This window comes from Arvicanthis niloticus, chromosome 19 (assembly GCF_011762505.2).
Source record: "Arvicanthis niloticus isolate mArvNil1 chromosome 19, mArvNil1.pat.X, whole genome shotgun sequence".
In the NCBI taxonomy this organism is placed as follows: domain Eukaryota; kingdom Metazoa; phylum Chordata; class Mammalia; order Rodentia; family Muridae; genus Arvicanthis; species Arvicanthis niloticus.
The window spans coordinates 36,766,864-36,789,597 of record NC_047676.1 but is presented as its reverse complement, the minus strand read 5'-3'; the positions used below and the strand labels follow the sequence as shown (position 1 = coordinate 36,789,597).

The following is a 22,734-nucleotide window of genomic DNA, read 5'->3' as shown; positions in this document are numbered from 1 at the left end:
TTTTTTTTTTTTTTTTTTTTTTGGTTTTTTAAGACAGGGTTTCTCTGTGTAGTCCTGGCTGTCCTGGGACTCACTCTGTAGACCAGGCTGGCCCAAACTCAGAAAATCTGCCTGCTCTGCTCCCAAGAGCTGGGATTAAAGGCGTGTGCCACCACCGCCGGGCCGAGTTATAATTTCTTAAATGGTACAAAATTTACTTTGATTTTAAATTTAAGGTTTTCTTTGTACTAGCTTCTTATTGGTGTTGGGGGAAAAAAAACACAAACAAACCCCAAAAACACCAAATATGCATGAGAAAACAAACCCGAGTATCTTTGAATTGGCATTTATAATAGTATATAGCACAGAAAGACTGAGCTGCTCTCATGCAGCTGATCATACTAATGTCAGTAATGCTAGTAATATCTCATTGATACTCTCATGAAAACAGTCATTTCAATTCTGTTTCTAAATATTGCTACTGTTCCCAAGAAGGAATCATGTCTACCTGAGTTTGCATCTTGAATCCATCTTTCTAGTATCTTTTTCTACTAAAACTTGCCCTAAAGTACAGAGGGAAAACAGCTTTCTGAGCTATGAGCCATTTTAACCATACATTATATATCCAGTGGTAAAATAAGACAATTCAAAGTCATCCCATATTAACTGCAACATCCCAAATCAACACTCAGATACTCACAGAGTTTAGTCTCACCAGTCTTCTTCTAATTGATTGGAACCAGCTATTTACTTTTAATTTTATGCCATTTATTTTTCCCCATAAAATATACAGCTAGGATGTTTCTCATGTTCTTTCTATCTTGTGTTTGTATCCGTGTAACTAATATCCTTTTCTTTCTTATTTTTCTGAAAGCTATCTACCTAAATTTTTTTACATAATTTACACATTCAGATTATAGAATTAATTCTTCAATGGTGTTGCAAAAAAAAAAAAAAACATGAAACAAAATGAAACAAACCCAATTATCTTTGGATTGGCATTTATAATTGTTTCCAACAAGGATGTATACATCCTTGTTGACACAGCTGTAGTCAATTGTGAAACTTCTGGAACTTGAAAGTATTTGAATGCTGACTTCATGGTAATGTAGAGATGTATCCTGATGGTCTTCCAAAGACATTGTCATTCATTGTAATGTGTTCCCTGACTAAATGAAAGGGAATCAACAGAGAAAATCTTGAGTCCTTTATAACGAGATGTGGAAGATTATTATGAGCTATTCTTTGTCTTATTCTCCCATGAGAGTGTTGAGTACTTTCCTCCCATTCTTTTCCTCAGTGTGAGGAAAGGATGTTTGTTGGTCAGAAGGGATCTCATTACAGTGCACCTCCTCTAGACCAGCCTGAGGTGGATCTATGCATACATTCAAATGTGAAAATATTGATAATTTTATGTATCTAGTTCTATAATACTTACAGACATGTGTAGACAAAAAGACTATTAAATCATTAGAACAATTAAACCGTTTGAGAATAGCTTGAGAAAATCATGAAAGCAGGGTACAGGAGAAATTTTACAACTTGAATGTTTATTTCTTTCCCTGACTGCATTTGGACTGAGAAATGCATGCTGTTAATTATTAAGTCAGTCAACAATGGTGTGTGGAAATCTCAGTGCTATTTTCTTTCATACTGAGGTACTAAGATATGATATACGTGTAATCTGAGTGTCCCTTAATGAGAATTCACTAACCATCAAAGTTAGCATTCTATCTCATTAAGGTGCTTCAGTTCAGTCTTCCACATAAAGTGTACTAAGTGTATGCCTGCCTCAGGAAATGCTGGTTGCTGTTCCCTTTTCCTAAAGTGGAGGATGTTGGCTACAGAAATAGAATTGGAAGCAAATGATTCCATAGGAGGATCAGAGGATAACTTCTGAAATCATTCGATAAGAGTCTTGAAAAACAATGGCTAATCAATAAAAAATAATATCAGTTGGATTGTTTATGTCTGCTGGGTTTTTTTTTTTTTTTGCATCAGAACTTTTTGTGAAAATCATTATTCTTTTGAAGTATAAAACAATTGAGTAATTTCCTTCTTTAATAAGAAAGCAAATAAATCACCTTCCTTATGGACTATTTCAAGAGAACTAGCCTGGCATTCAGTGAGAAGCAGCTTCGCATTATTTCTTGGGTTATTAATGCCATATGTCAAATTGAAGATTTGCCCATGTATTTTTATTCTTATTTTTGAGAATCTAAAGGAGCTCATTGACAGCGGGAATTATGCATGAATCACCATCTTCCCAGCTTTGGTATGCTTGTAGAATCAAAAGCAGTAAGTTTTTTTTTAAATAGGGAACAGATTTTGTTTAAGTAGTCTTCTTTCTGAACTTACTTGCTACACACTTCCAGTTGCGTCTGCACGAGTATTCAAGGGTGTGACTGAAGGACTCAGCATTGAACTTCTAAATATTTTATATGGAATCTTTTCTTTTACTTCTTTTCTCTCTCTCTCCTTCTTTCTTCTTCCTACTCTTCTTTCTCTTATTCCACAAGTGCATGCACATACGTGTGTACACACACACACACAAGAGAGAGAGACAGAGACTCAGGGAGATAGAGATCTGTAGTATTATTTTATTAATTTAACAAAATATATTCTGCCTTTTGCCTCTTCTAAGTACTATTTGGTGTTTAAATTTTCTGTAGAATTGTTCATGGGATCAGATCGAGGATTCTGTGAATCATAAAACTTACATTTGTATAAAGCTTATGTGGATTTAAATGTCAAAACAGATTATCCATGAAGAAATGCTGAAACAGATGCATTACCTGCTAAGAATACACAGAACACTGAGTGGCATCACAGGGTAAGAGCTTTAAGTTGAGAGTTAGGCTTCTAAATATAGCTGAGTGCTCAATCCTTCCCGTCTTTTCTCACCACCTTACACAGCAGAGTATTCCCCAGGCTTATCTCTTAGATTGCATAAGCAATATAGCAACTTGAAATTACTTGTTGCTGAAGATTTTTGTCTATATGTATGCAATTTAAGGTGATTCCTTCAGAATTTAGATCTTACTAATATGTGTAATTGGTAATTCATATAATTATTTCGCAGTTGTTAGAATGATCACTTAATCCTAAGATTGACATAAATTTTGCACAAGAGAGGTGTTTCCTACACAATTTCAATTTTGTTAAGTGCTGATGGCATGGATTAGTGCTTGCTAGGGACTGATATCATTATGACAACATTGGGTAGTAAAGATGACATTGTGTGACATACTGTTTTGCCCAGGTGGAATTAATAATAATTTGACTTGAACTACAATTGTCAAAATGGTAAAGATTTATGCAGAACATGCTCTTTTTTTCTTTTAAACACCTTTATATGAAACAAACATAAGATACCAATTAAAGTGCTGCCGAAAATGTATTGTGCTTTCAGTCAGTAGGTCAGGCATCTGTGAGACAGATGTCCTTACAGTGAGGCCATGGGCAAGTTAATGGAACTCAGAATCATATCATCATTTCTAAGAAATATAAAGAAGGACCGTTATAGCTTCCAGTAGCTATTGTGCTAATCATAAGATCTAATATGTTGTTATAAGAGATTCATATAAACCATACTCAATGATTTTGCTTGTGGTTCTGATCTTACTGTAATAATATCTCAATATTATTACAATATTATTTCAATATTTCTTATTGAAATAATACTTGAGAATCCATAAGCACATGATTCTTTTGGGATCTATTTGTGTATCATACAATGATAGGCAACCAGATGAGACTTGAGACAAGTAAGAAAATGCATCCTTCCTACACAGTAGAGTAAAATAAAGTTGAAACATCTGAATATTTATACATGTTAACACATATTCACAGTTTACAATAATAGAAAACTTAGTTTTCCTCAGTAAATATAAAAGGTGTTCTCCCATATCTTTTATAATTGCAACTTCTATAAATGTATTAACAAAATTGTTGGATCAATATTTTTTTCCGTTGCAGTGTTAGTGCTTAGCTTTGGTAGAAAGAGCATAAGCCCTGTAGAAATCCATATAGAAAATGAAAAAGTGAGAAAGCTGTGGCATTCTGTCAATACACAAAGATATATTAAATGTTAAGGGAAAAGTCTCCCTTTGCTGAGGTGGAGGGTCAGAGCTGGTAACAAGTGAAAGTATGTTTTTATAGTGACAAAATAAAAGTTATATATACCTCAATATGAAGGACTAAATTTTAAGTAGTTTATGTTCTTATACAAATTTGTTTTCTCTATGGTTTGTTTTCTGTGTCTTAGCTATTTCCATATCTGAAATGGAATTTTAATATTTTCTTATGACATGTATTTGTGAAAAGGTCAGAACTGCACATAGCAGGAGAATGCATTAATGTATGCATGTGGATTATAATCAATCATACAAAAATACAAACACCATTAATCAATTTAACCTTTTAGTTGGTGAAATACATTATGTAAATAACAGAAAGCTTTATGATTATTTGCCCTTAAATATACAGTCTTTGATGTGTCAGACTTTTATAGCTTGTCCCACTTAATACTCATAAAATACAAATTATCCTCATACCATGTGATATGCTATATAAACTGTCTAGTCTTCAAGTTATCTCAAAATATTATCTAAAATTTGTTTTGAATATGATAACATAAATATCTGTATTACCAAATTATATATTTGATACATTTTATAATATAATAATTGAAAATTAATATCAGAGCAGTGTCTTATATGTATAACTATTCTGCTTCATTTGTGTACCAGGTAGGAGCTTTACTTAGAGGAGAAATTTGAGCCTAGAGGAAGAATTACTCACCTAGAATTGGTAGCTCACTATTGCAATTCTGGTACCCAGAAAGCTGAACTATTAGGCTGAGATCAAGGCCAGCTTGAGTTAAATAGTGTGTTCTAGGCCAAATAGTTCAAATAAAAATATGACACCCCAACTCAAACAAAGTTCACAAAACTTCTGGGTCTCTGTTCACAATTTCATTGTGCTTAATTTGTTTAAGATTTTTTCATGACCAATATGTGAAAATATCATATTAGTAGATGTATAACATTCAAAAGTACCATCTTAAAACAAATGAGTTTGAGAGTCATCCTTATAAAATTACTTGACTTTACAATTAAATAATTAAATAAACTCAATCTATTCAACTGTACTATTAAATTTAAAATGTTCAATCTACTTGTAGAAAAAAGTAGGCCATAAAAATATTTTTATTTTCTGAAAAGATATTTATGGTGACCCGGGCAGTGGTGGCGCACGCCTTTAATCCCAGCACTTGGGAGGCAGAGGCAGGTAGATTTCTGAGTTCAAGGCCAGCCTGATCTACAGAGAGAGTTTCAGGACCCCCAGGGCTACACAGAGCAACCCTGTCTCGAAAAAAGCAAAAAATATATATATTTATGGTGAAATCACTATAAATATTTAAAGTAATTTTCAATTTGAAACAATTTTATAAGTATTTTTATTGAATTCTTAGTTTAAAACTTTGAGCTAATAGAAAAACCAAACTTTGATCAGTTTTTTTTTCTAATATAATGTACCACATTAAAATAAATATGACAAAAATATCCATGATTTAAGCATCATTAATTTTTAGTTTATAGATCTATTTTCTGTAAATTTTGCATTTTATCATCATTATTGAAACCAAAAAAAAAAAGTACACAAATAACTCAATGGATTAATTGACCAAGAAACAGGGGAAAGCAAGCTCCTCCACTTTTTTCTTTTTTTGACTGAATACTAAACTTGCTCTGACTTTATTTCATATATTTTATAAAATTTTAAATTGACATATGAAATGAGGAATTTTGTTATTTTATCCTGACATTTTGATTTATATGTATCATTGCATTTAATTTGTTTTCAATGCCACCCCTTACTATAAATTTCTCCTACTTTTCTTCTCTCCTTTGTCATTCAACTCACCCTAACCAATCCATTTTCCCCTGCATAGAATATATTTTTATCACAGATTCCACAAATAAGAGAAAACATACACTATTTATCAAAGTCCAGCTTACTTCACTTAACATATGTCTTAGGGTTTTACTGGTGTGAACAAACACCATGACCAAGGCAACACTTAAAAGGTCAACATTTAATTGGGGCTGGCTTACAGATTCAGAGGTTCATTCCATTATCATCAAGGAGGGAACATGGCAGCATCCAGGCAGGCATGATGCAGGCAGAGCTGAGAGTTCTATATCTTCATCTGAAAGCTGCTAGTGGAAGATTGATTTCCAGACAGCTAAGAGGAGGGTGTTAAAGCTCACACCTACAGTGACATACCTACTCCAACAAGGCCATACCTCCAAATAGTCCCACTCCCTGGGCCAAGCATATTCAAACCATGACAACATACTAATATATAATTGGTGCACTGAGGTCTAGTTTTGTCAAGTGACATCACAAATATTGTAATAGAAGGGTTACTTCCTTTGGTTAAGTTCATTTTGATATTATAAACAACATGACTTATTGCTACATTCTCAGTCTCCATGAAAATTAACTCGCACATGCTCTGACTAAGAACACTGCAAACCAAGTTGACCACATTTATATGAGTAGTAAAAAGGTACAAATAAAATTTCCATCTAAGGTAGACACTTTATTAGTGTAGTTATTAGTTGTTTTTATTTGTCAGAAATTTATCTATTTAATGACTTCAGAGATATACTAACAAAATAAAAAAATCAAATTTATATGTGAAGGCCTCTATAACTTTATTGCAACCACTAGTCATTGTACAATGACAAATACCAAAGTCAATTAATGGTTGTGGTCTCCTAGCCTCTGAAACTGAAGAAGACCAAACATCTCCTGCCCTGACTATAGTCACAGGCACATATGAAGTGAAATGATGACATATTCAAATGAACATATACTCTTGGGAATTGACAACCTGTTAAGCTTCACTACTTGTCACTCTCCAATATATATATACATATATATATATACTGTTCTATCTGATCATAGAATTCCCCATGCACCTGTCTACCTCTCTGGCTTCTGTCTCTGTAAGTGATATAGTAACACATTTCTTCAGCGATTGGAGAAATAGGTTGAACACAGTGATCAAATAACTTAGGTTCACTGATCTCACACTGTTCTTACATCTTCCATCATGTGATTATGCCCTAGATTCTTTGTGTGTACATGACTCTTAGTGCATTATATCTCAGATTCTCCTGAGATTATATTAATTAACATATTTATACTTGTTCTTGTTATACATTATAATAATTCAGGTATTTAATAAAGGAATATTCAGCCTTCTATAGTAACAAATTTACAATTTCTCTGAAATCTGATGAGTTGAAAGTTTTGTTTGACATTTTTATGCTAAAGGTGCTAAATATGAATTAGGATGTAATATACATAAGTTCTAGAACACATTCCTATTCTTTTCTCTGCAATTTATGTGATACCAAATTGAAAAATAATTAAGAAAATCTTCAGAAAAATGCCTAGAAAATATTTTATGTTCAAATTAGGAAAATATGAAACTACATTATTTCTACAATAAAATTCTGGGAAGAACTTGACAAACATGCTCATGCATGCGTGCATGTGTGGGGGGGGGCATGTGTGTGTGTGCGTGTGTGTGTGCATGTGTGTGTGGGGGACATGTGTGTGTGTGTGTGTGGGCATGTGTGTGGGGGGGCGTGTGTGTGTGCATGTGTGTGTGTGTGTATGTGTGTGTGTGTGGCATGTGTGTGTGTGGTGTGGGGGGGGCATGTGTGTGTGTGGTGTGTGGGGGGGGATATGTGTGTGTATGTGTGTATGTGTGCATGTGTGTGTGTGTGTGGTGTGGGGGGGCATGTGTGTGTGTGCATGTATGTGTGTGCATGTGTGTGTGCATGTGTGTTTGAGTTTTTGGTACTAGAAATAGAGCATGGGGCTTCATGCATACTACCAAACACTCTGAAACTGAATGATATTCCCATCTCACAAATTATCATCAATTATAATTATTCATTGATAAATTAATTATATAAGTAAAGCACCTTAAAAATTACAAAGTTGTTATGTAAGGAACATTGTTAATTTTTTTGTTTACTGAAATGAAGATAAGGTTTTTTTTTTTTTTTTTTTTTGGTTTTTCAAGACAGGGTTTCTCTGTGTAGCCCTGGCTGTCCTGGAACTCACTCTGTAGACCAGGCTGGCCTCGAACTCAGAAATCCGCCTACCTCTGCCTCCCAAGTGCTGGGATTAAAGGCGTGTGCCACCACTGCCTGGCTGAAGATAAGGAAATTTTTGATTAAATTACCTCACACACAATTTATTTGTTGACTTTCATTTAAAATCAAGTTATATATAATTTGAAATATTTGAACTATAAGCTAAAGTACATTAAGTATATGGTCTACAATTCATTAGATTATATTCTTATCACTGTAGACTAAAATGTAGTGAGGTGATTTTTAAAAGATAGAAAGAGATAAAATGTATAATAACACCAGTAATAATTATAATAAAAAGACATGTTTCAGGATTTTTACAAAGTTTTGGCTTCTCAGTATTCTTTATTAAGGTACCCATATTTTAAATGTGATGTTTATAATGATCATTTGTATTTTATTCTTAATATTTTGTCTAAAGCTAAAATTTAGTCTATCTATAAAAATGAGAGCAGTAGATATTGGCAATTATAGCCTGTTCTCTAGTACTAAATTACATGGACTCCAATATTAGTTCTTGGTCTGGCCTGATAGCTCAGTATGCAAAGGCATTTGTCAAACCTGAAAATCCGAATTTAATGCCCAGTATATTCATAGTTTATGGAAAGTAGCTACTCCTAAAAGTTGTCCTCTGACCTTGAACTCCACATGTGTTCCATGGCATACACCCACACACAAATATACAGACAAAGAAAAATAATGTATGAAATATAATTAAAAGTATATATTACTTCTTCTGTTGGCAAATTTGTGACCTCAATAGGGCATTTTTGTTCTCTTCTCATTGTTAACTATTGGTCAAGTGATGGTATGAATGATATCTCTGGAAAGTATGGTCACAGGAGCCATTAATCTCAGAAATCAAGAACCTTTCCAATGCTGGGCAAGTCTTTAATCCCAGCAATCAGAAGGCAGAAGCAGGTAAATATCTATGATTTAGAGGCCAGCCTAGTCTACATAATGAGTTCAGGGACAGCTAACAGAAGATAGAGATAACTTGTCTCAAACAAACAACATAAAGCTTAGTTGATTGAAAAGACTGATTTCCTGGTGTTCATCATTGCCTCTGACTCTTAAACTATTTCTGCCTCCTCTTCCTTGGGATTTCCTGATCTCAGAAGAAAGGAATTTGATGAAGGCCTCCTATTTAGACTCTCTATGTAACATATGGCTGTGGGGCTCTACATCTGTTCCCATTTGCTGCTGGAGAAAACAAGAAAGCTTCTCTAAGTCAGTGGTCTCTGAGTATAGTAGATTATCACAAGAAGTCATTTGATTGATACTTTTTTTAGACCATCACTCTTGGGTTTTAGGTGGCTCCTGAGAGTGAGAATCAGTGGGTCATTGGCTCTTGTGCCTCCTCTTGGGACTCTTTTCTTCCTGTTGGGATTCCATGCCTAACATTGAAATGATAGGTTTACTTCATTTTATTATATTTTCTTGGGTCATGTTTGATTGTTATCTCTTAGAAGTCTGTTCTTTTCTAATGAGAAATAGAAAAGGGGTGGATCCAAAGGGGTGAAGAGGTAGGGAGGATGTGGGAGGAGTAGAGAATATGAAAACTAATCTATATATATATTGAATGAAAAAAGAATCTATTTTTCAATAAAAGAAGAAAAGAAGAAACCACGAGAAGACTTGGCTGAGCAAAACTATTCACTTGTTGTACAAGAAGCAGAAGAAAGACAGAAGGATCCAAGGTCAACAATCCTGTTCAAGAACAAACCCTTATCCCTTCAGGTTTCTTAATAGACACCAGTGTTGGCATAAACTATAAGCCTCATGACTTTTCTCAGTCATTCTTTCTGCTTAATTACCTTGTTTGTACTATACCTACCATTGATTATCCATGTTTTTACCTGTTTAACTCAAGGTCTTAATGAGATCCCTTTACAGAGTAACTCACTTTAAACTTTGCTCGGGATAGAAATAGTGTACTACCATTGAGTATATATTAAAATAAACTATAATGCCACCACAATTGATGTTATAGTTACAGCAGAGACACACTCAAATCAGCAAAAGGACACACTGAGGCTAAAAAAAAACTACCCCAGCATATATTAAGAAAATATACAGGAAAAAATTTTACTTAACATTTTAATAAATATACAAAATTGCATGTGTTAAAGTAATACCATGTTAAGTTTCATTAAATGTATATTTTGCCTAATGTTTAAATCAATTTAAGCATATTACTCTTTACAAGCACATTTTACAATTAAAAATACTCAAAATCCTCTCTAGTTTCTCATAATGTACATTGTCCTTTGACTGTATAGGAGCACACCATGGCCCCTTACGTCTATCTAATAATATCATACTACTTGCCAATCACCTTCCATTTGAGCCTACCTACCAGGACATTCTACCACCATGCAACTCTCCACAGCCGTAAAAATAGTACTTTTAGATCTTATTCATGAGTGAGGTTATGTAATGCTTTTCTTTCTCTGTCTGGTTTATTTCATTTACTATGATGTTTTCCAATCACTACTACTGTTTTCACAAGTAGCAAGATTTCATTGGTGAATAATATGCTTATTTCTCCTATACTTTCTTTATTCATCATGAGACTGGCATTGTGTTTCTGTTTATTGTGTGGCAACTGTGAAAAATGCCACAATGAGCAGAAAGTGTAAACACTCTTCATGCTGAATGTATTGCCTTTAATGTACATCCAGTAGTTAAACATATAGATCATATGACAGTTCTAATGTAAAAGTATAGAGAAATCTTTATACTGTTTTCCATAATGACCATATTACTTTGCAGTCCCAGAAACACTATGCAATGTTTCTCTCAGTTTAGGCAAAAAATTATCAGAAAAGTTTCTGACTTAATAAAGATAAAACAAGAATGTCAATGAAGCTAACGGGCAATTCGAAAATGTACAAATACCTTCTAAGGTTTCTAAGGTTACATAGTCATGGAAATGCAACTAAATTAACAAGTTCCATTATGTACTTCTATGTATTGTTTTGCAACAACATAGATGGTATTTTTGGTCGTTATGATAAATAAATTGAAAAATTCGATTACAGAGAAGGAGCATTGTGTCATCTAAATGGTACCTAGGGATATGTTTGCCATCTATTTTTGTATAGAATTCCTGGAATATGCAAATGGACTTCTGTTTGTATGTGTGTGTGTGTGTGTGTGTGTGTGTGTGTTTACATGAATATGGAAAATGTACAGAGAGATCCATAACTGATTTCTTGGGAAATATAAGTGAAGAAAAATAGAAGAAGTTATGTAGAAAATGTAATGAGTAGAAAAGTTGTCTGTGACTCAGTAAGTAAAAAACGTCATAGGTTATACGGTTAATTCTATGCACTTCCATGTGTACATTTGTGTATATATATAATATATATATATATATATATATATTATATATATGTTGTTGTTTGCTGAGAAAATAAATGGGCAAAGATAGCTTTACACAGGTGAGTTTGGCTGCTATCTTGACGTATTACCTTAAGGAAAAGGCTTAAGACAGGTGTAGTGGTACTTGGCTTAAAATCCTAGCATTCGGGAGACAGAGACAGATGGATCTCTATGAGTTTGAGACCAGCATGGTCTACATAGTGAGTTTCAGAATAGCCAGGGCTACAAAAAAGAGATCCATGTCAATAAAATAAAATAAAATAAAAATAAAAAATAAAAATATAAAGTGAAGAAGAGTAAGACTCCTTTTCATTTTAAGAATTCCAATATTCTATACTGCCACCTCTGAAATCTAAGAAATAAATGATAAGAATAGAACTGAAGTCTCTTTTAGGTCCTGCCTGGTGGTGCATACATATAATTCCAGAACTCAAGAGGTTGGGCAGGCAGATCTCCATATGCCAGCTTTGTCCAGTATAATCAAGAGCACAGAAGAAAAAAAACCTGCCTGGAAAAAAAAGTGCCTTTGGACTAATTTCTTAGATACTTTAATTATTCCCCTTCCATCTTAATATGTCAAAGAGCCATATGGAAAAGGTAGCATTGTTTGCATGACATTTAATAGTCACATCCAAAATTTATTTCTTTTCAATCCCATTCAACAACTACACCAAAAGTTTAATAAATGATACATTTAAAAAAAATACACTGTTACAAGAGCCCCAAGATATGGCTCCAGCCCTCATATATGGACAGATTCAGGCACATGAGGTGGTCAATACCTTGACATATTACAGATTCATCATTGAAGTTATATGTGAATGTAAGAAATGGCTTAAGGCCTTATAAAACAAAAGAATGCTATTTGAATAAAAAATAAAGCTAAAAGCCTTTGTAGTGTGGTTTATAATGAACTGATTTTTGGACTGTTAGTATGACTAGAATTTCATGAATATAATTTATTTTAAAAGAATAAGTATGTTCAAGACTTTCATAGAATATACTCTCTTGTTCTTTGAATATGTGCTTCTTGTTCCTGGAATATCTAAGTGTCTCTTGTTCGTGAAATATGAACAATTGGAAAACCTTGACATATTCTTGAAATAAGGTACAAAATAAAAATTTTATGTGGGTCCATTATACTATCAGAAGAGGATAACCTAACAAATAAATGTATGAGTATCTTGTTTTATAATCAGCTGAGCTGCTATTAAATGTGTACACTTGTACCTTTGTAATCTCTGGGTTGAACAAAGTAATGTCAGAGAATGTCTTTACTTCATCAGCAAGGATCAAGCATCATTAAAAATCCTCTTTCTGCTAATTGTGGCTGCTTGTTTTGACAGTAAGCATTTTGTGTTCCAATGCTCTTGGGTGTGTGTTTTTTCTTTTAAATTTCATCACATCCTATTAAAAAAACAAAAGCATAGATTTGATAAAATCAATGAAAATGCCATAATGTTTGTTCATTGTATTTTTAAATAGCTTTTCAAAAGTCATTTACACAAGATTTGTTTGTACAAGAATAATGTTCAGATCATGAGAATTTGAAATTACTCACAATCATACTCTCAAAAGGACTTGAAATTTGTTAATGTTGTGTATTGCTATCATCTTAACATTCTCAGTAATTTCCTGTTAGTTTTTTTATAGTTTCAGTAACATCTACTGGAAACATATACAATGGAGTTAGCTTGTAGAGTGGCAACAGTACACATGCACACACACACACACACACACACACACACACACACTATGTGGGAGGCCATTCAGATACCTGTCAATTGGTGGGGTAGTAGGGTACATATAGACATGAATCGACAGTGAGACATCTTCTGTGTCTCCCTCATGGCCAATACCTAAGTGGGGCTAGGTTAGTAGTGGAAATGCTGCAGCATAAATAATAGTGATAGCAGCCACAGAAAAGCTAAAGGTGTCTTAAAGACAGGACTCATGGTGAGAAGTCTGCTTACCCATAATTCTGAGGTTCCATCCCTACAGATTCTGTACCAATACCAGAATTTTCACCTATGTTCCATGGCAGTGCTATAGGATAGTTTTTATGTATCTATAGAATGAATGAATAGATGTTTAGAATTGTTAAAAAAATATAAGTACCTCTGGCATAATCAACAAGTTACAGGAAATGCTGGAAGGATCATCAATATGCCATATCATAGATTAGCATTAAATCCACTCTAAAGGGACTAGACATGATCTCTGCAGTAGAACTGATCAATGTTTTGGCTGCTCTGATGAATGCATGAACCTACCTACGTAATAAAATTTCTTGGAACAAAATGAGCAAGTTCCAAAATGCACTGCTGCAATACAAACGAGGTCAATGTACAGTGTTTATGTCCTTTTCCAGTCATGTTTTTATGTCTGTAGTTTTTGGTTTGAAGACAGCACCACAGAGGAAGCTGAGTGAAGAATGCTTAGGCACCCACCTTCTTAGCACTTCCATGCAACTATAACCAGTTATCTCATAATACAAAAGTACAATTAAAAATTCCAACTCAGGTAAACACAAGACTGATGTGTACAATTTTAACTCTTAATAGAAAAGTCATTCCTTGTGAATCATCCTCAACAAATGGTCTGAAATTTACCTTGTAAACCGACGTATTCAAAATCCATCCTAATGTTCTCACAGCCTATGAAACATTTTAATAGCTCCAGGCACAGTTGTATCAACCAAAAAATTTTAATAAAATATCAAAATGTATTTGAGACCTTGCATTAGTCAAGAGCAACTGATATCACTACAAACGCTATCCTTCATAGTGGAGTTAAAAGTTGTGTGTATTGTGCAAACCTAAGAAAGGCTTTGCAGAAGAGCACTGAAAATTAGTCAATGAAGATTAATGTAAACTTATTCAATGTCTTTATATCACTGTGACACCAAATATTTCATAGTTTACAAAGATTTTAGTTATTCATCTGTTACTACTACCTCATTTTATTAGTAACGAAATAGCGTAAAGAAAAGTCTTCATACTCTATTATCTTTAGCATTTGTCTTTTGGGGTTGAGTTAATGACTCACCATTTTGATTTTATATGTGTCTCATAATTAATGCAAGCCATGATCTAGGGAGGTAGACAACCTTTGAGAGGCATTTGAATTTAAGACGTGCATGGTGACACATGTTTGTACTCCTAAACAGGATGCCATATACCAAGACCCCAGTCTCAGAACAATGAAACATACAGACAAGGTGCTTACATTTTCCTGCTAGAGAAAACTTATTTGACAAGTTTTATTCGGTAAACCTGAGATTGGAATAAACTTTTGAAATGACATCAGAAGTTTATACATCATAATTAATATAAGACAGCTTTGAGGATTTGTAGAATGTCTAACAAGATATGACTATGTTTCCCAAGCAGGGTTGCTTTTCATTTCTAAAACATAACATATTAATGACTGTACAAACCTCAAGTTGCATTCATAAAACCTAATCTGTATTGTATTGACTTCATTGTTACCTTGGGATTCATTTGCTTGGACCCACCTGCTACATTTCTCAGCTTACGAACACCTTTACTAGAAAATTATGAGTCCCTTGAAACATTCAGTGAGGCTCCGCATTTATTCTTAACAGTGTTATGGTGATTATACTTATACAGTATCCCCGACTGGGATTTTACTTTCAAAAACAGCAAACTTAAAATTGATTAGGCACACATGAACAAAAACTGGTGTTCTTTCTGTTTTATCTTAATAGACCATATTTGAGCATCATTGAGTTATTTGGTTAGTATCCTCTAAGAAGTTATGCTAATTTTCACTTTTGGTACTTGTTACTTTCCAATGATTCTCCAGATAAGTTTTTCATATTTTGGCTTTTAATATCTTAATATCTTAGTTAATTTTCTCTTCTCTCATGTTTCAGAATGATTCGTGGGGAAAACAGTATTCCTACGCACTCTTCAAAGCCATGAGTCACATGCTGTGTATCGGCTATGGCGCCCAAGCCCCTGTCAGCATGTCAGACCTCTGGATCACCATGCTGAGCATGATTGTTGGGGCCACCTGCTATGCAATGTTTGTCGGCCATGCCACAGCTTTGATCCAGTCTTTGGATTCTTCAAGGAGGCAGTATCAAGAGAAGGTATGTAGTTTTCTCTCTCATATTGTCAACTAGCTTCTTCATAAGAATTGAACTGTGTTCAAGCTAGAAAACCAATAATCCACTATAAAAACTGTAAGGAGCTGAAATATTTAAAGTAATATTTAAGCTCTATATATTTAAATATTAAATATTTAAATAAGGAAATGCAATCTGTTTTGATATTTTCAAATCTTTTTAAAGCTCGAATTATATTTTATTTGCTATATATCTCAGTTAACAACACAATACCTACCACACCGTGAATAATTTATAAATATTTATTAAAAAACCAAATGAGTGTATTCAGAGCGTTTCAATACTATTCCAGTAAGATGCTACATTGACTTTCATTGTGGCAGACCATTTCCCAGTTTTCTCCACAAATCTGCTTTTCTTTTCTTCTATAATGATGAGACTTTAGTTTGTAAAAGAAAATCTCATCAAGATAATTTCCCAAGTACTTATTTTATTTCTTTTATAGCTTAGCTGCTAGCTTGTTTTCTAGCATGCAGTGCCGTATCTTTAATCCCCTGAATGGCTTGTACCGTGTATGGTGTATCTGACCTGTAATTCCAACACTTGAGAGTTGTCAGCAGGTGAATGAGGACTGCAAGGTTTCATCCTTGGCTATATGATGGGTTTGAGGTTAGTCCAGTCTACAGAAAATAAAATGTATAAATTGTCATTTTTAAAAATATAATCTTATGTCTAAAATGTATGAAGAAATATAAGGTGTTACTATGGTTCAGGTTACATATTCTAAGAGTTAAATTTCAATTACCATAATAATAATATAATATAAATCCCTCATTAATGCATGCTTTAAGAAATGAAATCCTGCAGAAAGGGTCAGACAAGCATTGCTCTTCTGTCTTTATGTGTCTTTCTGTATGTTATAATAGTAATTTCCATTGTAGTCCATATAGTCAGTAAATGATAGGCTGCCCTTATCTGTACATAACTCATCACTCTCCAGTCTTTACAGTCATGTTTAAAGTTGCTATCTCAAATTCCTGTACCAAGTGATTTCATGGAAGTGACTGTCATGTTAAACTTCTATTAGTGTAGAAAGACAAAACTACATTAAGCTATGATTTCATTACATTTTTATTTAAAACGATTTTTAAATTTAAATATATTTTGATCATATATTTTTTCTCCCTCAAGTCCTTCCAGATCTGCTCCTCCTCCCAACCCTCCCCCCCCCCACTCAACTAAGTTCTTTCTCTAAAACCAAACAAAGCCAATACAACAAAACTGCCCAAAGCCAAGGGAGTGGGGAAGCCAACTGTGGAGTCTGTTATACATCAGTGGGTCAACAATTCCTGTAAGTGAGGCCTGTCCTGGAGTGGTTGTTATATTCAATGCCATTCCATTGAAAAGAACTGATATTTCCTTCTTCCAACAGTTACAAATGACAGTTCTGTTGTTAACCTTTACCCTTGTAGCTAGGTTTTCATTCATTCATTCATTCATTCATTCATTCATTCGTTCATTAATCTTTTAAAAACAAAACAAAAAATATAATTAGATAAAACAAAAACCATCACATTGAACTTGAACAAGACAAATCAACAGAATGAAAAGAGCTCAAGCAAAGGTACAAGATACAAGTAGGTATCACACTCATACGAGTAGGTATCCAGTAAAACCATTAAACTGGAAGACACAATGTAAGTGCAGAGGACCTAGTATATACCTGTCAAGACTCTATGCACACTGGTACTTTGTTCAGAGCAGTAGTATTTGGTTTCACCTAAAGTCCCTTGGCTATCTACTCTCAGATTCTTCATCACCCAGGTAATGTTGGGTAGGGGTTCCATCTCACTCACGGTGTAGATCTCAAATCGAATCAATTATTAGTTGATTACTCTTACAAGCTTTGTGCAGTTAGTATCCTAGCATACCTTGCTGGTAGTGCACTATTGTAGATAAAGTTTTTGTGGCTGGCATGGTGGTTATTTTCCTCTTTGGACAATGTGCTGAGTACTTCCCCATATCAAAGACACTGGAATGTAAGGGTTTTCACCATGGCACAGAACTTTTCTGAAAGCAATGCTTTAGTACTTATAGACTAAGTGTGAGTGAGGCCAGCTTAGATTCAATTTCAAACAGCTTACTTCTAAACAACTGCATACCACGTTAGTTGTTTGATTAACAGAAGTCTTTGCCATTAGAGGAGAAAGGAACAAAGACATTTGATTTTATGTGAATAAAACTACAATATCAACAACTAGTGTAATGAGCAAGCTGATAATTTTTGATGAAATTATGAAAGGTAAACTGTCAAAATTGCATTGCTTTGGATTTTTAAGAAAAAAAAAGTAACAAAACAATTAAATTGTAAAGAACAGACATCATAGTAAAGGAGGAAGGACTATCTAAAGATATTTGAGTGAAATTCCTATATTAAGTGTAATTTGGGCTTATCTTATGAAATACAAGACTAGAAACTCATATTATGATACTTGTTCTTATATTGTAATATTTCCCTTGGTTTAAGAGAAAATGTTGGCTTTTCATATCATTTTTGTCTGAATGTTGGTACATATTTTCTTTTTGGTCATTAATGTAAATATATTATTTACATATTATAAACGTATCTATGTATATATTTACACATTGCATATAATAAATGAAGGTGCTAAAAGGGATTGCAACCCCATAGGAAGAACGATAATATCAACTAACTGTAGCCCTCAGAGCTCCCAGAGTCTAAAAACAACAAACAAAGAGTACACATGAGCAGGTCCGTGGCTCTCACTACACATGTAGCAGACTTCCGCCTTATCTGGCACCAGTGGGAGGGGAGACGCTTGGTCCTGTAGAAGCTTAATGCCCCAGAGAAGGGGGATGATAGAGGGGTGAGGCTAGATGTGGGTGGGTGGGTGGGAGTGCACCCTCATAGGGGCAAAAGAGAGGTGTATGGGATGGGAGAGTGTATGGGAAAGGTTTCATGGAGGGGAGACCAGGAAGGAGGATAACTTTTGAAATGTATACAAATAAAATGATTATTAAATTTAAAATATGTGTAAATACATACATTCTTAAAACAAAGAAATTTTCAAGATTGCATTATCAGCATCAAAAAATTACATGTGTGCATGTGTGTGTGTGTGTGTGTGTGTGTTGAAACAAGGTCTCACTCTGTACTTCACACAAGCCTAAAATTCACAGCAAATGTCCCTCTGTGGATCAATTATGTTGTATGAAGTTAAAATTTATAGAGTGTCAGATTGTCAGGAACAGGGAATTAAAATATTAAATGTACCCCAAGGGACAAAATGTTTAAATTTTATACATCTTGAAAAGAGCTTATACAATTTCCAGTAAAAAACCATATTGAATTGAAAGTATAATTAATGTAAACTAAGTCTCACAATTTACTGGTAGATAATATAAAATCATGTATTAAATCATTGAATTTGATAATTTTCTATCAGCAGATTTTTACTCAGCCTAATCGTCCTGATTTATCTGAGCCAGTGACAGCATTGAGATAAGATAGAAGTCTGGAATTCCAAAGCTGCTCCCCCTTGCAACCCATTTAAATTCACACTCTTTAGCAAACTAGGTTTCTCTTCACTTAAAATAATGTAGCTAGACAGCAACAATTCTGGGTCAAAAATTTGAAGGTGAGTTGCTGTCTCCGTCCCTCTGCTGCAGGCCCTGTCTAACTACGGGAAGTAGGCTCCTCAGGTTCCATCTCTTCACAGCTAGGCATTTTGTCTAAGGTCATCCATCCCCATTGAGTACTGGGTTCCCCTCTCTTTCCAGGTCTCTGGCACCTTCTCAGAAGTGAAGGAGAAGGGAATGGAGTGAAGAACCCTGGGAATGGGGACTGGGAGCAGGGCAACATTTTGGGATGTAAATAAATAAAATAATTAATTTAAAAAAAAAAAAAGTAAAGAAAGTAACTAGATAGCGCTGGTTTACCCCAGGAAGAATATACCAATTGTCTATCCAATATCAAATGATTAGCCCTCAAAACATATTCATAAGTAACATTATACAGACTGAGAAGGTTATATTTATATATATATCTATTATATTAATATATTATATATATCCACATAACACTCGTAAATGAAATGTCTGTGATTAGAAATAGAGCAAGGGGGGCATATGAGATCATATGGAGAGAGTAAAGGAAAGGGAGGAATGATAAAGTTGTATTATCACCTCAAAATAAAAGAGAAAAACATAAAATAAAATAAAATAAAATAATAGGCAATTGTGACTGTGCATATGCTTTCAATAATATGCTCATTGAGAGGAACTTAGATTAAAGAAAAAAAATAGTGCTGGGTCAGCATTTAAAATCTTAAGGATCCTTCAACCATTTTTTCCTCTTGAAAATAGCCAAGATTTCCCTTGCTGCAGCCTTCACTATGTCCACTCTCTTGCTCTAGTTACTCATGAAATTTACCTAGGTTTTACTTATACTTGAAAGCTGCAGGGCTCTTCCTAGATCATGCCAAACTTTAATCATTTGAATGTGATATACCCTATGTAGCCAAGGAAAGACATAGGAAGACCCTCTTGACTGATGTGTATATTTAAGCCCCAAATATGGACACATCGACATTGTGAACCTGAGGCTTCTACCGAAGTTCTTATGTGAGGCAGTTTTTGAGGTAGATGTTTAGTTAAGTTCACTTTAACTGTAATATAGAAATTGTTGTGAAAAGTCACTAATTTATCTTTTCCAAATATTATCACTTGAGTAAACTAAAAATCCCATTAACTATTGAATTATTTTGTCTTACATGTATGTAAATAAATTTCTTCATAAAGATATTAATTATTTATGTTTAATTATATATTTATTATATGTATTATGAAGTTTCACTTGGTTGCCAACACTGACATGGAATTACCAAGATTTTGAGTTCTTCTAGTCTCATTGTACCTGGGATTACAGGCTTGTATACCATATGAGTATGTATTTATGTACCCCCCCTTTGCCTAATTCCAGCATTTTAGAAAATAAGTTCTTGAATCCTTTGTTTTCTTTGTTTCTGGAATTCTGAAATTGATCACTCCCCCCACCCCCGGTATTAAAAGACATATTTTCAATATGACCGTCAACAGGGCTGAAGTAATTTTTTAGTTGCTAACTTGATAGGCAGTGTGTTCTGCTCCACAGCCTGGTGAATCTTCCTGCCTTATAAAGCATGCAGAACATTAATTGTAAATCTTCAATCACATAATGAAACAACACTATATAACTAGAGAAAGGATAGAAAAATGAGCAAGAACCATTTGTGATCATTTTAAACCATGCTGGCATTTTGTTAAAGCTGAGAAGGAGATGTTAACATCCTACCTCACAGCTATTCTTTATAACAACATGAATAAGTTGACCTGCGCTGTGATAGCATTTCTCTTCAGAACTATTGCTTTGAAGGTATCGTACCCTTGAACTTAAAAAGTCTCATGCCAGCCCAGTGCTTCTATGAATAAGTAACACTCACATGTTGCTTAAGGGTCTTTTTAAGAACCAGCAATACAACTAAGATTCATTGCTTTAAAAAAAATTCATTGCTTTAGTTTCTTTCATAATTGGTAACCATTTCTTTTCTCTTTACCATTGAGGATGATACAAATATGAGTCCCTGTGGTCTCTTAATCAACCCAGAAAATTTCCATGAAGGTACACTCTCTACTCTATTTCTTCAACTGGATTTTAATAATCTAGTATGTGAAATAGTTGTACTCTAAATATTATCAGGCCAGGAACATCCTAAGACTGAGAATCTAAGTAAGACACTTGTACAGGAGAATGGGAGTATGGTAACCTTGTGCTAGTTTTATTCTCAATTATTTATTTTATTTTTGAAGGAATAATAGCAATTTCCCCTTCACTTTTGCTACCTTTAAATCCTCCCATATAATCATACATTCTCACCTGAATAAAAAAATGTTTTTTGTGTTGTTGCACATACTAAATTAAGTAAAAATTTGAACCAAAGAGAAAAAAATTAAAATGTTCTATTTTATATGTAATGTTTATTTAAAAAATATAATAGTTGTTTTCCTCAATAATAATTTCTGCTCTAGTTCTCAATGTCCCATGTTTAAATTCCCCACGTGTATGTTACTTGTATTTATAATTGTAGAAATATACGAAGTGGTAGATATTGATTCTCAATAAGCTTTATTTAGTACTTTGCAGTTTCTTTTGTGTTCTGAAACCACGTGACAGCCTCTTACACTAGACCTGTTCTATGGATAGATCTATCTATAAATGTCATTTAGAAATGTTAGAAATTTTGTTTGTTCTACTCTATAATTATCTTTCAAACATTTGATTTTAATGTACTTTATATTTCTTATATATCATAAGATATAAGACAGTATAAAACATTTTAATACTGTAGAAGCTGATGTACAGGGAATAATCTAATAGGAACCCTCAATGGAAAAGATACGTTCAGTTTGTCTGGCCTGTACTTGAGTTGTCTAGTCAGAACCATTGGAAATCAGAGTAAAGGATGTCAGTGACATCAGGGGGCAGAGACAGACATCATGTAATCAGAATTATTCTTAAAAAAAAACAAGTCATAACAGCAAGTGAGATATGATTATCATATCTCATTATCATATCTCACTTGCTGATAGAATTCCTAGCACAAATATAGCAACATCAGCATTATAAATAGGCACATTGAATGAATAAAATCCTATAAATATATTATGTCATGAGTTGGTACGATCCAAGTAGTCATCAGAGAAAAATATTGTGTGCACTAAGTGTCAAAATATTCTATCTATTAAATGTATAATTATTGGGTGTTTACTTGTGGGGCATCTATCATGAGAGACTGGGAAATAATGAACAAATAGACACAGTACTGTTCCTTCTAAAGCTTCTTGGAGTTCAATAGGTGTGAGCAGGAAAGCCAAACCACTAGTAACAAGACTCAGGAATCTCTATGTCATGGAGAGTTAATTTTAAGTGTAATAAAAGAAATGTGGCAGCATGACAAGACATTGCAAGATTTTATGAATTATTTATGTTCAATATAATGAAATGAAAGTTTGAAAAAGGAAGATACTGTAAGA

General features: G+C 33.8%; 1 protein-coding gene across 1 annotated transcript in view; it reads left to right on the top strand.

The window, feature by feature from the left end:
- Positions 1 to 22,734, top strand: part of Hcn1 (hyperpolarization activated cyclic nucleotide gated potassium channel 1) — a 347,574-nt gene that overhangs the window by 221,411 nt on the left and 103,429 nt on the right. Inside the window, exon 4 of the mRNA XM_034523345.2 lies at positions 15,448 to 15,666. Within this exon, the coding sequence (XP_034379236.1) occupies positions 15,448 to 15,666 (219 nt within the window). The remainder of the gene's footprint in view (positions 1 to 15,447; positions 15,667 to 22,734) is intronic.